Below are 17,169 nucleotides of genomic sequence, written 5' to 3'. Positions count from 1 at the left end.
ATTTAATATTATGCCCATATAATTGGTGCTTTTTTCGATTGAATTCGCCTTTTATGTTTACGTTTTGTGTGTGTGTGTGTGTGAATGTGTGTTTAGCTCCTTTTTAGAGAGTTATACTGTAGGGATGATGATGGGAGGATGATTGGCGCATTTGGTGATGAGGATTAACAACATGCTGGTAAAGCTGATGTAAGTGTGTGTCTGTGTGTGTGAAGAGAGCGTGATGAAAAACTTATGGACAACACCGGTCTAATTTCCCCGGTGGTTGCCACCGGTTGTTTCACCACCTCGTCCGGTCATCGTCTTTGTCGGTCATGCGGTAATGCGCATGTTGGCCTGGTTTGGCTTGGCATCCTGGAGCAGTACGTTCCGGCCACTGCTACTGCTGCTGCTGCTGCTACTTCCGTAGCTACTACTGTGACCGGCTGGGAACGTGGTAGTGGTGGCGATGGTCGTGGTATTCCAATCGGCCACATGGTAAGGGGTTGCCGGTTGGTAGAGCGTAACCGAGGCGATGTAATTGTTCGGCATTACCTCGAAAATGATGTCCTGGTACCCGTAGCTGAACGTCGAACCGAACACGTTCGCCGTGTTGGTCGAACCAACCCGATGCAGCACAACGGGCCGCTCGGCCGGTGCTAGACGGGACGCTATTGTGTCCCACTTGGAGTAGGCCGTTATCGTAACCGGTGCATCCAGTGGGGCGTCTTCGGTGACCCTAGAAAGACAGAAAAAGTCCATTATAAAGCATTCTTTCATTTTGTACGTGGTAAGGGTCCCCAAATTTCATGCCGCGTAGGGGTTTCGAGGGGCTAAATCCTTCACAGCATTTTTGATTTACAATAATCAAAAACTTATGATAATTAATGAAAAGTTATGACGATTTTTAGCAAATTTTGGCTCTACGATAACAATTTTAAGCATCACGTAACCCCTTTTACGAAGGTTGATGCCGGAATATTTCGGGAATTTAATACAATTTTAATTAACAATATGTTTGTACTGCTTCCGAAGAATTGAAACGTAGTATGTATGAATCGTTGTATATTGAATCGTAGAATAATGATTGTAATTGAAGTTTTGAAAGTGACATACGAAAATCATTGCGCCATATAGATAAGCGGTAAGTGTTTCAGTTTTAATTTACAAGCTTATTTGAATGAGCTCATTTCTCTTGTTTGTTATGTAAATTTTTCCTAAAACATACAATCTTGACACAAACATTTTGAAACTAAACAAAAAATATTTTGTCCTTTCATGGACAATTGCTAAAAGACTGGTACATCTGTTCAATCAGACAAATCATTCAGATAAAAATAAGGCTATTCTTAGTGGCTTTACTCTTTGAACAAGCATCAACTAAGTCAGGTTCGTTGTTGTGCTAAAATGGACTATGATTAAGGAGTAAGGTCCATGATATGCGTTAAAAAGATAATAGCAGTATTGCAAACCTATATAGACAATTTTTTTAAACACAAAAGTAAATTCTAGAAAACACAAACAGTATTTTGACTATACACTTTTTTTGTCAATATAATTATTCTCTGAACACGATTTGAACATTTTTGCTCATTTCGACGACTATGCTCGGTAATCGATTGCCGTGCGATTTTGTGTAAAAAAGATCATGATTTTAAATTTCTAGACCGCAAAAAAAATGGCAGCCAGAACACAGTAGATCAATTTGCAAGAAAATCGTTCAATTAGGAAACTAATAAAACCCTAAGTTAGATGTTAATTATGCCACACTTACTTGTCCGCTGCCAGCTCCAGCTGAAACTCGCACCGATGGTACATGTTGAAATTGTAGTGGCCCGGAAAGTTCGTATGCATAATGATTTTTTTCGTTTTGTGCGTACGCGCATCGAACAGCACGTCGATGCCGAGCGTAAAGTAGTTAAAGAAGAAATCACTCCGCTTCGATTGAACACGTCGGTGGGCGCTCGGGGAATGGATTTTCATTTTATCTTCACTTTTGAAAAATACCCGCGACGGTGCACCAAGATTGCTTGCCACATCCTGGCAGCTGTCGCCGAACAAAATTTCCCGCGTTAGGCACTGCTTCCTAGGTTCCAGCGATCGGATCGAGCCTTCCGTGTACAGCTGCAACCGCAGACCACGGGTACCGTGCGCACTACTGCGCAGCACTGTCGCGGCCTCCAGATAGAGCTGCTGATGGTAGCAGGAAAGCGGGAGCGGTGGTGGACGGCTATCGATCACGTTCACGCCCGAATAGATGGCCATTTTCGAAACGACCGGTGAGGCACCGCTGGGAAAGTGAAGCGAACCTAGCCCGTGCGCGTAACCGGGCTGCAGCTTGCTGTCGACCGGAAAGTAGAAGCTTAAGCCGCGGAAGTGCAACGCAAACAGCTGCTTGGCGGCATCGTACACGCCCGGATGCGTGGCACCAAATGAATGTTCAATCTCTTCGATCGATGGCACAACCTCGGGCGAGTTGAACGTCATCGAGCAGTACTTTAGCTTGACCAGCTTCATGTTAAACACTTCGATCGTCTTCAACCGTTGCTGCACCGGGTCAAATATGAGACGAATACCATCCTGGGGCATATTTATGATTATGTCTACGTTAAGCGGATTCTGGAAGAGAGGATCAGGTTCGTATTAACATCGTGAACGATCGGGTATTCCGAGAATACACTTACCGTATCAGAATAAAGCACCTGTACGCCCTTTATAATTCCTACTTGAGACTGTATGATGGCAACTGCTTGAGAAAAATGCATTCCTGAAACGACCAACCAGCAGCACAGATTTGTAATAATTAAATGTATAAGCAAAAAAAAATTTTTTTTAAATCGCCCTCTGAACGTAGAAAAAGTACTTCCGTTTCCGTCTTATCTTGTAGAAACAAATAGGGAAAAAACACCCATACAACACGGCAAACGCGATATCGCGCAGCTGTGTTGTTTATTTTGCTTCTTGTGTTCATCACGCAATCTCAAACAGACTGTCAGCTGATTGCATGTCATAGTGTTGGTAGCATAGCAACACATTCAGCAAACACGTTCTCACCACCACACACACAACTGTTGCCATCTGATGGGGATGCGTATGAAGCGCTTTTAACACAGTGTAGCACAGAGCTTTTGTTGCATACACACACACACACACACACACACACACACACACACACACACACACACACACACACACAGATTGTCCCAACCCAACAGCCAGTTGGAAAAAAAAAACAGTAAAGAAGAAACAACACACAACAAAAGGAATCGAATGCGCCTCGGATTGGCTGACTGACAACGCATATACGGATGGAGTAAAAAAAAGCTGGAAAATTGCAAACTGCGAAGCAAATGCGCGTTTGATGTTCCGAATGATCGACTATTGGCCATTTTGGGACCGTCGTAGGTTCAATTTGCTGAACTGCCTTCCCTTTCCAAGGTCACACACCCTGGGCAAAAGGAGAGAGTGGATTGCAAAATGAACTACGCTTTTTTGTGTCAACAAAAGCTGCGTAAGTTGTTCTGTCTTTTTTTTCGCGACCCCCTTTTCTTCTTTCTCTCCGTGGTCATTACTTTTCCTCCCCTTTTTGGCTAAGGGGAACATTGAATTGATCATAATTCCAAACGGCTGATCAAACCACACACAACGCTAACACCATTTGCAATCGTACAAAACATACACACGCAATTTGTGTTTCATCATTCACCAAGGTTCAGTTGCCAGTTGGTTCTGTTGCTTTTGCTATGGGGGGAGATGGCGAGCTTACCGAGAACAAATTCCCAATTCTCGGTGGTCGAACCGAGCGAACGCTCTGGAGTAACTTCGAGATCGAGCATCGTATGTTGCGAGCTGTAGTACGTTAATGAGAAGAAATAATTGTAGAACTGGAAAACACTATTCTGTTCACGACTGGCACGTAGAAAACACAGTAAAACGGATTTTTCACACTTCGTAACTCTTTTACGCAGTTTTCTTTGTTTTTAACGCTACACACTCAAACAATGTTTCTGATAAGGTTGGAAAGGTTTGGGCCGTTTTGGCAATCCGATGAAAGCATCACCGTTTGACGTTTAGGCTTTCGGTTGGAATTGCATGTGGTCAAGGTGTATATTTAACAACGAAAATGGATTGCTTGTGGGTTCATTTTATTTTTTTACCATGCCTTTTGGAAACAGTGTGCTATGAGTTACTTTAGAGATATCGGTCATTCATACTTTTGTCCGGATATCTGAATTGCTTCTGTAGCGTCTAAACCGTCTTAAAAACTTCCTATTCGCTGAACGGATTTCTTAGCTTCAGGTCTAATCATGCTAAGGCAGCCAGAAATTGTTGACCAAACCCTTTTAAATTACAAAAAGGAGGCATGAAGAAGCATTGATAAATTTTTCTACTTAAGTTGAATTTTTTAAAATTCTATCTTTCACAACTGCAATAATCATCAGTCCCGCAAGTATACCGTGTGTCAAAAATGCACATCGGGCATCGATGTTTCGAGCTGTCATGCAAGAACGAACTGTCAATCGAAGAAATGGTGCAGAAGGGGTCAGTGTAAAATCGTATCTCATCATAATTTACCAATTCTGCACGGTCAGCGCGTAAGTCTCCACCATGTCCCTGTGGTATTTGGTGTGAATGTGTTCTAGCTTTCTTTTTCGTACGCTACGGGACGCATCGGGAAAGCAATGAAACCATAAACGTGCCGTGCCAAAGTGCTTCAACAAGATTCCCCCCCTTGAAGAGCAACAGCAGCAACAACAGTAGTAGTAGAAGGAGTCTGTTTGCGCAATAAATTTCAAGCATTTTGCAGCAAAAAAAAGTGCAGATGCAGTCATCCCATCCATCGACAATCGATCGATGAGATGATGGTACATCATTGATTAGTGTCTAGAGCATTGTGTCCTTGTGGAAGTTTTTGGTATCGTTTGCGTGCGTAGCTTCTGTGCTGTGTGTGTGTGGAGACGACGGCACGAACGACGATCGTCGACACAACGTAAACATCGCGGCCTGCTAGGATTGGCTGTGCAAAACGTCACATTCCGCAGCAAAAACATCTTGTGTCTCAGGGGAAAAGACAAGCAATATTTTACAATTACAGCACAGTTTGCAGCAAGATTAGAAGCGATTTGAGGGTAAAAAATACTATTTGTAAAATTGTATTGATCCAGAATTCGCTTCCAAAGTAACTTAAATCCTGATGCGATACGTAAGGACGCTGGCACGGTAACTCCACGAAGCATAATATCGGATCAATTAGACAACATCGTATACATCGCTAATACCACCCCCTCTGCTGGACGTGTAGTGAGATTAGCGACCGAAACGAAGTGGCAAATCGGTACAGTGCAGAAATCCATCAAGTGCCCGCTACCCCGTTACTACTACTCCAGCGCCGTGTCCATCGTGAATAATGTTCTATCAATGTCGCACCGTGTTATGTTGTGTTTCGTAAGGCCTCCTTCTCTGCAGAACCCCTCGTTTCGCACTAACGTGCGTTCGCATGAGTCTCGCACGAAGCACGGAAGAAAGTAGTAGGACCACCAACAGCACCACCAGCTACATTACATAAGCCATTCGTTGAACCGAGTCGGCCGGAGTCCGCAAGGCACCACTAAGCTTAAACGTCTGGAGGAAAAACGGGTGCTACTAATCATCGCAATCGCTGTCCATCTATCCTACACGTGGTGCGGGGTGTGCAGCACCAGAGAATCATTATATCTTTCGTTTCCTGCGAGAAGTTAGTTAGAGTCTTCAGTACGGCAACAGCACTGCAAGGGCTGACCAGCGTGGCCCCGAAACTGCTGCAACGATGAAATGCGCTCACCTGCACAACATCGTGCAGCTCTCGCTGGTGGAGTTGTGCAAGCTGAAAAAGGTATGTTATGTTCCTCCCCACTACTCCGATCTACTCGCAGAGGCATATGTCAGACGTTGGGCTTTGTTGTCATTTGCGGACATAAACAAAGGAACAAGTCCTACTTTGGTCAAACTGATGCCCAGTTTCAAGCTGGTTAAAAAAAAACGGTAGAGGTTGAATGGGGTATTTGAAAAAAATCGATCATATCTAGTTCCAAATCAAAATGACTGATGATTTAACGCTGTCTGTCCTAGTATTGCGCTTAACTCGTCTTTGAAGGGTCACATGTTAAGGAGATTAGCACAAAAAATATGTAAAACAGGCTTGATTGCTCTGTGTGCTTCCTGCCTGCATTACTAATTTGACGATTCACGATCGGCTTCTTGTACTGAAAGTGGCTTTTGATGGTCGTCGTTCAATCGCGAGTCACTGTTGTGCGCGATTTCTTTTGTGTGAATGATAATTCTCTTTTCCGTCCGTATTTGGAATAATCATCAACGACTCGCTCGTTTTTGTTTATAAGTGAAAAACATTAAACACTACTGTTTTCTTTTATTTTTAGGATGAATCGTGTACGGATTGCGAAACCAATGGACCAAACCTGTGGATATGCCTGCAAAAGAACTGTCTCCATATTGGATGCTCGGAACAGTACAAGGATCACAGCACCATTCACTTCCAATCGAACCGCACACACTGTATCCATATGAACCTTTCCTCCCAACGGGTCTGGTGTTATCTATGTGAGTCCGAACTGTTCATTACCAAGCAGCAACCTCACCCTCACCAGCAGCAGCAACAGCAACAACAACACTATCACCACTATCACCACCATCGACGAACGTCGGTTGTGAGCAACGATTCGAGCGAAACGAGTCGCTACTCGTCCGTTAACAATGACAAGTTGATCGTACACGAGGACAAGCTAGTGTCGGGTGCCATAGCGACTGGAAATGCTGCTGGCTACGGTAGTGGTGGGGGTGGCACAACGACTGGTGATTCCTGTGATAGTAGCGGCGAGGAGGATGACTTCGAACGGCATGGCAAATGGAACGGGTTGGTCGGATTACAAAATCTTGCCAACACGTGCTACATGAATGCGGCCCTGCAAGCACTCAGCAATAGTCCCCCACTGACCGGATACTTCTTGGACTGTGGTGCTATTCTGGAGACGGATCTGCTCGGCGGTTCAAACCCGTCCGTCGCAAAGCCTGGCCTGGCAAAGCACTATCACAAACTAATCCGTGAGATGTGGTGTAAAAATCGCCGTTACGTCGTACCCAGTGGCATTCTGTGTGGAATCCGTATTGTGCATCCAATGTTCCGTGGATATCAGCAGCACGATACGCAAGAATTTTTACGCTGCTTTATGGATCAATTGCACGAAGAGCTGAAGGAAGTGACGGCTCCTCCTCCACCGGATGTGGTACTATCGCGCGGGCCAACTGATGAGTTTGATGACCATTCCGACGGCCGGCCTTCACCCTGCTCCTCACCCTCCCCGTCACAATCCGAGGGAGAATATGAAACGTGTGACAGTGGTGTATCGGAACGTTCGAGCCTTTCGGACGACCAGCTATCGCCGACCAAGCTATCCGGTAGTAAACGATTCCGCAAACTTTCATCTCGTTCGCCAAGCCCACCCGGATCCGGGCTCGGTGAGGTACCGGGCTCGGTAAACCAAAGAATGGTCCCGGCAGCTGTTCGAACCCCTCGGTCCAGCTTTGTCCGGCATCAATCGCCCGTTGGAAGCGACAATCGTTCAAATGCAAGCACCGTTTCCGCGGCAAGTGTAGTTATCGGTACATCCGGGAGCCCGGGTGGCGGAGGTGGAAGCGGTGACCCGTCGGATGGTGGCAGCACAAAGGAAAAATTGCCGCAACGGTCGATCATTAGCGATATATTCGATGGAAAGCTACTTTCATCGGTGCAATGTCTTACGTGCGATCGTGTATCGACACGGGAGGAAACATTCCAAGATCTTTCGTTGCCAATACCGGGGAAAGATCATCTGGCGGTGCTGCACCAAACACACCCAGGCATGGGCTCGTCGGGTTCGGGTTCGAGCGTTTCGTCCAATGCGGGTGGTGGCGGTGTTGGTAGTGGTGCAAGCGGTGCAGGATCCGGATCTGGAAGTGGTGGAAGTTCGAGCGGCGGCATTACCTGCTCGGATGCTGTTTACCCGGTGAACGGTGACAGTTGGCTGTGGTGGTTCTGGAACTCACCGTTCTGGAGTTGGGTACGGTCGTGGTTTTGGGGACCGGCCGTTACGCTGCACGACTGTATGGCGGCATTTTTTAGTGCGGACGAGTTGAAGGGTGACAATATGTACAGCTGCGAAAGGTGCAACAAACTGCGCAACGGTGTAAAGTATTCGCGTGTGCTGGCGCTGCCGGAGATGCTTTGCGTGCATTTGAAGCGTTTCCGACACGACCTGTCGTACAGTTCGAAAATTTCTAGCCCGGTCCTCTTTCCGCTGTACGGGCTCGATATGAGACCGTATCTGCATAAGGATTGTAGATCAGAGGTGACCATGTACGATCTGTGTGCGGTTATCTGTCACCATGGAACGGTTGGAGGAGGACACTATACAAGCTTCGCGAAGCATGAACCAACCGGCAAATGGTTCGAGTTTGACGATCAGCTTGTGACGCAAGTTACGCCGGAACATGTGCAAAGCTGCGAAGCGTACGTGCTGTTCTATCGGAAGAATAACGCGAAGATGGCTACGGTACGGGCACAGGCGAGCAATTTGCTGACGATGCAGGAACATGCGTCCGACATTCGATTTTACGTGTCGCGCAACTGGCTTCATCGGTATGTATTCGGCAAGCAAACAACAGTTCCAAATTAGTGATGGGATCTTTGGAACGCACTCATGGTTCCGATCCGATTCCGGCACGTGTGATTCCAGTTCCGATTCCAAAGACCCAGAACCGTTCGGAACCGCCCGGAATCGTCGGAACCGTTGGGACAGTCTGGAACCGTTGGAATCGTCCGGAACCGTTGGAACCGCGTGCGGAAACGTCGGACAGTTCCATCGGTACTTTCGATTCGAACGGTTCTGGACGGTTTCGGACGGTTTCAAACGTATCCGGACGGTCGGGACGATTCGGGACGATTACGGACGATTCCTGACTGTTTCAGACAGTTCTTCCTTTTGTTTTTTTCCCCATCTTTACTCCAGATGTTAATTTCCGAAATTTCTCCTTATATTTATCTTTTTTTAGATTCAATACATTCGCCGAACCGGGGCCGATCGATAACTGGACGCTGCTGTGCCCGCATGGTGCCTTCCCACCGAACAAAGCGTCCCACTTCTCGAAGCTGGTCGTGCCATTCCCGCAAGCACTGTGGGACTTTTTGTACAAAAAATTCGGTGGTGGACCGGTGTGCAATCACATCTTTCCGTGTCATATATGCAAGAAGGCAGCAGAAACACTGTCTCGGCGGCAACATTACGAGCTGGAAACATTTACCGCATACAATGACGATTTTATGGTCGCTATGATGGTCGAGGTATGTAGTAGATTGGCTGCTCCTCCTTATGTGTGTGGTTAACCACGATTTCTCCGATAATTGTTTCCCATTGCAGGTCAACGATAAACCCACCACAATCTACGCAATTTCCATGGCCTGGTTTCGACAGTGGCAACTGTTTGCCCGCGGTCTTACGAACGAAGATCCTGGACCAATCCAAAACAAATCGATTGCCATACAGGGCGACACCAGTGTGCCACTGCGAAGTGTTCGTCCATTTTCGGATTATGCGCAGATAAACGCGAACCTGTGGCACTTTTTCCACGGTATCTACGGCGGTGGTCCGGAAATTGTTTTGCAGGGCAATCCGGTTCCGCCGCCAGTAACGCAGCAGCAGCCACCCGCTGCCCAACAGGAGGAGCAAGCAAAACAGCAACAACAGCAACCAAAGGTATGCTTATATTGGGATGTCGTGTATTTATCGATCATTGGTGTTGCTAGTTTAAAATTAGCTAAGAAACGAGGCCCATGTATTAGTTCCATTCGAAGAATTTCCATTTCCTCCTATTGTTGGAAGGTGAAAATTTATCACCCACCTTTGTCTCATTCGTCCCTAGACCTTTTGGAGAATTTTCTATCAAGTTTCAGCAGCGGATCCCCTTGGTGGTGGATCTTAGATGTGGATCTTATAGACTGCTTAACCAAATAATCGTTGTTTTATCATTATTTACTTCATATGTAACTGGAGTAATGAGTTGAACAGAGCTTCGTCGCACTTTTTATCCGCACTTTTATATTGAATTCAAATCGATAAAGTTAATTAGAAAATCAGTAACGCGTACGAAACTTCATGCTGGAGTCATTAATAAGGCTCAAGATAAAGGCCGATGTTAATTTGGAAGTGAATATAATTCGCTGTATAACTATTTAATGCTCATAACGATGGTCATTGCAGCGTATCTGTGCTGCTTTTGAAGTGAGTTGTTACACGCTTTCAAATCGACGTAAAACAGTGTTTGTTGCCGACAGTGAAGTCACCATTTGTTTTGGTGTTTGGCTCGTTTTTCTCCAACTTACAGTGTTGTACCTGTTGTTTGATAATTTGGTAAAAATTTACTACACATGAGACACTCAATCCAACAATATCTAAATTGTGCTGACTTCAAGGAGATGGTACCTGGAAATTCAAAGTCTGAGTGTCAGATGATCATATTAATTCAGATTGAAGGGGAGACAGGCAATGTCATCTTCCTCGTGTAGGCCTTCGTGGTAGCAAAGGACTTCATCTGACGTGTGATGTTGGTTATTATTATTCTTACAAGTCTGCCAAGCTTGATTGAGATTCCACATTCGATTATAGTAATGAATTTGTTGCTACGACAATCTTTTCACGTTTTGTGAAGATTTGATGAAAGGTATTCAGAATTCTCTCTGAAGGTTTCTTTTTTATCTAATTTACGTGTGACAACCCTCCGGTATACTGCTGAAAACTTGGTAAAAAAACACCGATTGCTATTAGTTGAGAAACGTCCTCTCCCCTGAACCATAAAAGGACACATTGTCTCGGATATCTCGAATAGTTTGACTTGAGACCTGATTGTAATCCACCTTAGCTTAGTAAAATTCTTTTACCATTTTAAAAGCAGAATCTTAAAACGCTGCCCCTAATGTTGATTGGAAATTTGTCGAATGGAAGGCCACAAGCTAAACAAAGGATATACCCAAACAAAGTAAATATAACAAAGATAGTTTTTCTTACAATTCTGTACCCTCTTTCAGGAACAGGTCTCCGAATCTATGGATGTTTCAGAAGAGGGATATTCAGCGTCTGAAATTGTAGCACGATCGACCACCGTTGCCAAGCAAACGGATCAAGATTCAGCAATCGAAGTAACCATAAGTGAGTCGTTACCACCACCACAACCACAGCAGCATACGGATGCGGCAAGTGCTTCTGCGATAGCAGGAACGTCAAGTGCACGGCCACAGAAAAGCGTTTCATTTGAAGATACTGATGCGTATTATGATGAGGACACCAGCAATGACGAGCTGGCGGGTGAGAATAGTCATAGCTCCACAAAGCAGCAATCATTCGCTCATGGTTTTAAGCGAAAGACACACACAAAGACAGGCACGGGTTCATCGCGCCGTCATGAGAGTGGCGGAAAATCATCGGAAGCCTCTGAATCATCACTACCAACGGGATTCAAACGCAAGCAACAACATTCTGCAAGCGTTAAGCATTCGGCGGACGTAATACCTGCACCGATGATGAATGGTGATTGTGTCGGTGTCAACACGGCAACAGCTGCTGTAAGTGCCGCTGTACGTGGAGTGGAGCATCTGGAGATAGGCACCAAAAAAGATCGACGACATCGGGCTAGCTTTATGAAGGCGAACGGATTCTTTGGTCCTGAAGGTAAGCAAAAGCAGTAGAAAATCAGTAAATGCTAATTAGGTAAATCATTTGCACGGCGACTCAGCTATAATCCCAAGGTAATGGTTTGATCAATTTCTAACACAAAACGCTACTTTTTTTTAGGCAAATATCAAAGCTCATCAAATGACTACAATAACGGTGCAGAAGACGCTATCGTCATCGACACCAACTCGACACTTCCTCGGATAGAATCATTATCCTTTCACTCGATCTCGGGTTCTACCGCTGCTGGCGTAAATGGAGCCGGACGCTCCATTTCCAACTCATTCTCTGTTCCCACTTTTTCCGGACAATCGACACTAGCTAGCAATGTCAGCAAAATGTCTGTCGATGAGCTAACGTCATTGCTGTCCATATCCCAACCGACCACGGATCCGACGGACAGAACCAATAGCAGCAGCAGTACAAATCGGCATGGTGAAGCAGCCGAGTTACACGAGGATGACAATGATAGTAAAACTGGCAGCAGTTCGTTACCCTCGTCTACTACCAGTGCCAAAATGGCGTCTCGCAAGGGACACCATCGTCATGCGGCGAATGCCGGTAGCAACGGTTCGGACGCACTGGCCGGTTCCATGACCGAGAAGATTGCCGGTGGAATGTCACTCGGCCGGAGGAAGCTAAAGATTAAGTACATGAAAAAGTTGGCCGGCCGCAAATCGGGCAACAGTGGTGGTGGACGTGGACGAAACGGGACGTTAAATGACGGGGTGGATGGTGCCGACGATGGTGGTGGTTCGGCGATGGTAACGATGAATGGTGTTAGTGAGCATGTCGTCGGTGGTGGTGAGGGAGAAGGTGTGAAATGAGAACGGTTGCGTCGTTTCCGCTTTCCATCGCTACGATGAAGCGAGAAGCGGGCGGAATTAGGCAAAAAGGTCGTATTTTGCATTTCTTTGTTAGAATGGTTGCGTTTCATAGTAATTGTGCAGTTTTTTTTGTGCAGCGGTTAATTTTGTCTAACGGGTACTGAATGTTCCCTTGGGATTTGTTTGTGTGTGTGAGTTTGTTGAATAGTAATTCCATTTTATTCATTCGCCCGTTGACTGCCCTCGATGCTTATTGAATGATAGATAAACCATTTTATTCTTCAAAAAATGGGTGGGATTTATACTATGTGGGATTGGGTAGGTTTTTGCTTAAACAGTAAGTAAGCAGCAGTCAGGGCCTCATTGTTTAGATATTGATATTTATTTAAACAAAACAGTGTTATCTTCTCGGACGTTTTAGGGCAGACAAGGGATTACGTTTAAAAGAAAGTTTCAAGTATAGTGGTTGTGCAATGTTTTTTTTTTCAATCGTTTTGGCTATAAGTTAACTATTAAAAAGCGTCTGTTTCTTAACTACCCTTACGATGTACTGTTTCGTTTGTTTTGCTGCTTTTTTCGTCCAAGAGGAACCATGAACCGGCAATTAAATGGGGCCATTGAAACGGACAGGCCGTAGAAAATTACTTCTGTGTGGATAAAATGTGAAGCCAAAAAAGATGCAAACATAGAAACAATCGAAAAGCAATTAGTGATGCACAGGTTAAGAATAATACACACACACACACACACACACACACACACACACACACACACACACACACACACACACACACACACACACACACACACACACACACACACACACACACACACACACACACACGAGTAAAGTAAATAGTAAATTACACATTATACAAATACCGTAAATCACTTCTTCCTTCGCTAGGCCTAGATCCCTAGGATTTCTCTTCAGTAAAAGGGTAAAACTGTAATGAACTCTATTCCGTTTCGAATCCGGTGCTTGGTAGTAGAGTAAAAATGGATAAATAGCCGCCAGAGCGTGGGACAGGGACAGAAACATTGACGGTTTAGATGTTGTTATTAATTTAATCTTGTGATGTAAAACAAAAATAATTTTGAAAAATGTTTCAATCGTTCTACTGCTGCTGTTCAACAACATCATTCGGGTGATTTTGGGCTCTAGGAAGTGATACGCATTTCTGGGATGGTGGTATTTCTGTAAACTATTACGGTTGCGGTTAGGTTGTAAATGATATAGTCGATCTAAGTGAGACAGGAGCAATTGATTCGAACGAATTCATTCGTGCTATAAGATAATTAATGCGGGATTAGAGGCAATTTCCGATAGCCAGCTGTAGCGTGTTTTCGGTTCAGTTCCAATTCCGCCATGTGCACATCTTGAATATGAATAAAACAGCTACAAACTACAAAGTTTACCAATTCCAAAGAAAAAAAAACCAGAAAAATAGGATGCTGAATCTTGATTCGTTATTTTGTTCCGAAATGATCAAGCACCTGATCTGATGAGGAAGTGAAGAAATGCGTTTAAAGCTGGAAGAAACAAATGGCGTTGTCCGTTGATAGGCTATACAATTCGAAATGTCCACCTGTGCACCTGTGTTATTCGTTTCTTCTAGTATTCTTGTCGCCTTTCCTTCTTCCCTATTATTTATTTTGTTCTAATTTTACGCTAGAAATAGGAGCAGAGAGGAGATACACCAGGCTCCACGTGCATGGTTGAAGTCACGTACACGGTGCACTTTCTGAAAATGTTGTGGAAAATTCGATTGAAAGAAAATAATATAAAAGACTTTTATATGCTACACTTTTATTAAGTACAACTTACATTAAAGTTTTTACTGAAAAAGTGTATCAAAAAACGATTTTAGGTGCAGAAAATACAAAAAAAAAACTTTCACGCACACACTAACACAAATGCCATCTGACATTTGCTCCATACGATTTGACAGTTAACGGTTCCCACATCTCTCCATAGACCAGCGCCTCACACACAGAAACAGTCGTTCGTTCAAGTCGGAGGTGCGCTTTGCGTAGCAGTGGCATCAGTTTTGTCTCGTACGCACTTTTCGTGGTAGTTGTTCTGTTGGTTGGTTGCAGTTGCATGTTTCCACACCACACGTACAGTGCCAAGCCAAGGGAGGTTACGGAAACTCGCCAAAGCGTTGCTAATTGCTTCCCGGTTTGCAGATGAACTGTGTGAACTGCTTGTCTGTGAAGTTTGTAAAGTGAATCATCTTGTGAGGATCGTGCGTATTTTGCAGTTGCCAGTTGCAGAAGATCCATCGGCGATAAAACAAAAAAAAAACCCCGGCACGAGCTCTGTACAACCCCAAGTACCAGTTTCTTGCCACCTAACATTCAATGCAAATTGTGGACCCTTTTTGTTACAACGTGAAAATGCTTGTTTTGTGACGTCGACGTACCTAGAGCCCATCTTGGTTGCTTGATTCGGAAGTGCTGTAGCAGCAGGTTTGGGTGCGTTGCAGTCTGTGCGGGGGTTATCTTACGCGAGCCAACAGGTAGGTAGACTTTTAACGCCGGTTTAATTTTTACATCCATTTCGTATGCACCTTTAGAAATGGTACGCAGTGATTGTCACGATCCGCTATCCAGTATCTAATGGGGAAAAGATGGATGACGTGCCACCCCGTGCGTGTGTGGTTCTCCTGGTAGTCTTATTGTTATTCCTACAGCCACTTCTTCCACATCTTTCTGGATGGTACCCGGTGCGAGGTCGTTTGAGGCCGTTCTCGTTGCGTCGAGAACGTGTTCGCTCGTGCATGCCGTGTCAATTTACCGTTTCCGACGTGTGGCATCATTGTGTGAGTGGCTCCATCATATTCCATTCCCCAGTTGCTGGTGCACGCATCGCGAATAAAATACGTATCATTTAAGCAAAGCTGGCGAATACTGGTGGCTATGATATTCAGTCATATTGAAAGACCTGACGCGTTTATGCACCACTTTTTTATCAAGCACATGTTTGCCTGTGTATATGTGTGTTTGTGGCTACGTCGGCACAAATTATCTATCAAGTGGGGAGCTGAAGGGCAATTCATCATGCCTGCTGGAACCGGCTATATTAAACACGCACTTTAAGCAAATCTTCGATATGCGGTCAGACAAGATGGAGCTGAATCACACGCGTAAACAGTGACATTCCGGCTAGATAACTCGTTTTACAACATCTTCACGGCGTGTAAAGGTCCTAAGAGGAGAATTGGTAAAACGAGAAGAGAATCAATATTCAAATATTCACGTGTTTCATGATGCTATGCGTATGCATGCAATCAATCTGTTAGCTTTCACTAGCGAGGTGGGATTTTGAGGGATGCTTGTATATCTTAATTTCCTTCGCCAACCCATGGTTGCTAAGGGCAATGTAAAGCTATTCATACTTTGATGAATTTTAGACCGATCTGATCTTCCATATTCAAACCTCCACACTGAAATCAACGGTTTGGGTCGTTTTTGTTTTGGAGTCCATTCAAAGTGATCAAGTTTGTTAAAACGTTCCTGGCTTAATAAAGCACATGGTCAAATTGATCAAATCAGCTTCGTGCGCTCATTTGTGGCAATCTGTCCGAGGCTGTGTCACTCGTCGGCAACCGACACACATCCTAACGCGAGTTTGCACAAAATTTTGAGACACCCCGAGGGGTTCGTTCAATAGCCAAGGGAAGCGTTTGCGAAGTGTGTCACCGGCTGACCTTTTGTGTCAACCGCCGGTCTGCTCGATCGGGTATGTTGTCTGGGAGAGACGACGTTCACGCCTATTCTCAAAAGTGGTCCGGACCGCTGTCGTTGCTGACGTTCAACGACCTAAAACCAGGGGTGTGTGTAGACCGACAGTTTGCCGTTACTTTGTACTGCACGGAAAGGAGCTAGTTATACTTCTTTTCATCAATTGGAGAAAGTTACTATTTGCCTCAGTTCGCCGGTTGTCTGCTGGATTTAGCTTCGGCAAGAGAGATCCTTTTTTCCACTTTATCTTTCGAGTAATGAAATACCGCCATGGATAGAACTATTGCTCTTAAAAAATAAATAATTAACATCTTTTTACAACCCGTCCCAATGTTGGTGTTATTTATTATCGCCAAAATTATGTGATAAAATGCCATTTTAATCACCTGTTGAAAAGTTCAAAGAGCATCATCAAAACATGCTCTCCAACGCAATGCATGTTATTCGCAAGCTGTCAAAAAGAAAAAAAAACAGCTTCACATTAGTACGTTGCAAAAGTAGGAAAAAAAAAAGGTTCTGACGAAACAGATACACAATCATTCTCTCTTTTGCTATCCATTCAACAATAAGCGGCGAAATTGGGGATGATGATAGTCCACACATTTTCCACATTTTTTCCGGATTTGTGGACAGCATTGTGGGGGGTGACCTCCGAGAATCAAGCGGTTATACATTTTCTCAGACAAACTTTGGTCTCATTTGATCGCTTAATGTTTGAGAATGGTTTCATTCATTCAGACTCTTTGTTGAGTTTGAGCATCGTCAAAACTCGTTGTCCGTGTTACGCGAATCGATTTTACATGTAGTGAGGTTTTTTTCCTTCATTCGATCGGACATATCAGCTACAGTGGTGGTAATGA

At 44.6% G+C, this 17,169-nt stretch overlaps 6 protein-coding genes across 7 annotated transcripts in view; 3 read left to right on the top strand and 3 right to left on the bottom strand.

The window, feature by feature from the left end:
• Positions 1 to 11,351, bottom strand: part of LOC126558902 (uncharacterized) — a 63,009-nt gene extending 51,658 nt beyond the window's left edge. Inside the window, exon 1 of the mRNA XM_050214987.1 lies at positions 11,348 to 11,351. The gene's annotated coding sequence lies outside the window, so the exon portion shown is untranslated. The remainder of the gene's footprint in view (positions 1 to 11,347) is intronic.
• LOC126558602 (persulfide dioxygenase ETHE1, mitochondrial) overlaps positions 1 to 17,169 on the top strand; it is a 277,195-nt gene that overhangs the window by 189,442 nt on the left and 70,584 nt on the right. The gene's annotated exons all lie outside the window — the stretch shown is intronic.
• Positions 1 to 17,169, bottom strand: part of LOC126559740 (probable cytochrome P450 28a5) — a 149,762-nt gene that overhangs the window by 89,614 nt on the left and 42,979 nt on the right. The gene's annotated exons all lie outside the window — the stretch shown is intronic.
• The window catches only part of LOC126559190 (malignant T-cell-amplified sequence 1 homolog), a 237,956-nt gene that overhangs the window by 184,728 nt on the left and 36,059 nt on the right, over positions 1 to 17,169 (top strand). Inside the window, exon 1 of one of the 2 annotated variants that reach the window (XM_050215313.1) lies at positions 14,462 to 14,466. The exons of the other annotated variant lie outside the window; for it this stretch is intronic. The gene's annotated coding sequence lies outside the window, so the exon portion shown is untranslated. Of the gene's footprint in view, positions 1 to 14,461; positions 14,467 to 17,169 lie in introns of those variants that run through there. 2 annotated transcript variants of the gene reach the window in all.
• Positions 253 to 3,994, bottom strand: LOC126557934 (PHAF1 protein CG7083). Its single transcript, XM_050213860.1, has 4 exons — positions 3,746 to 3,994; positions 2,664 to 2,746; positions 1,754 to 2,598; positions 253 to 718 (listed from the first exon to the last, which is right to left on the bottom strand). The coding sequence occupies exons 1-4, from the start codon at positions 3,813 to 3,815 to the stop codon at positions 313 to 315; spliced, it is 1,404 nt and encodes a 467-aa protein (XP_050069817.1). The 5' UTR covers positions 3,816 to 3,994; the 3' UTR covers positions 253 to 312.
• Positions 5,723 to 12,608, top strand: LOC126559667 (ubiquitin carboxyl-terminal hydrolase 20). The gene is made up of 6 exons (XM_050215838.1): positions 5,723 to 5,851; positions 6,396 to 8,650; positions 9,064 to 9,352; positions 9,429 to 9,764; positions 11,093 to 11,732; positions 11,856 to 12,608. The coding sequence occupies exons 1-6, from the start codon at positions 5,786 to 5,788 to the stop codon at positions 12,560 to 12,562; spliced, it is 4,293 nt and encodes a 1,430-aa protein (XP_050071795.1). The 5' UTR covers positions 5,723 to 5,785; the 3' UTR covers positions 12,563 to 12,608.

The sequence above is a fragment of the Anopheles maculipalpis genome, chromosome 2RL (genome assembly GCF_943734695.1).
Source record: "Anopheles maculipalpis chromosome 2RL, idAnoMacuDA_375_x, whole genome shotgun sequence".
Taxonomy (NCBI): Eukaryota; Metazoa; Arthropoda; class Insecta; order Diptera; family Culicidae; genus Anopheles; species Anopheles maculipalpis.
This window is presented reverse-complemented; position numbering and strand designations above follow the sequence as displayed.

What these genes read in the sequence shown, in the direction of transcription:
- LOC126557934 (XM_050213860.1), bottom strand. Translation starts at nt 3,815, where the DNA reads ATGCTCGATCTCGAAGTTACTCCAGAGCGTTCGCTCGGTTCGACCACC. An exon ending in GAATTGGGAATTTGTTCTCG is followed by an intron (nt 2,747 to 3,745) that starts GTAAGCTCGCCA and finishes TGGTCGTTTCAG; the next exon opens with GAATGCATTTTTCTCAAGCA. An exon ending in AGGTGCTTTATTCTGATACG is followed by an intron (nt 2,599 to 2,663) that starts GTAAGTGTATTC and finishes CCTCTCTTCCAG; the next exon opens with AATCCGCTTAACGTAGACAT.
- LOC126559667 (XM_050215838.1), top strand. Translation starts at nt 5,786, where the DNA reads ATGAAATGCGCTCACCTGCACAACATCGTGCAGCTCTCGCTGGTGGAG. An exon ending in AGTTGTGCAAGCTGAAAAAG is followed by an intron (nt 5,852 to 6,395) that starts GTATGTTATGTT and finishes TTTTATTTTTAG; the next exon opens with GATGAATCGTGTACGGATTG. An exon ending in TCGCGCAACTGGCTTCATCG is followed by an intron (nt 8,651 to 9,063) that starts GTATGTATTCGG and finishes ATCTTTTTTTAG; the next exon opens with ATTCAATACATTCGCCGAAC.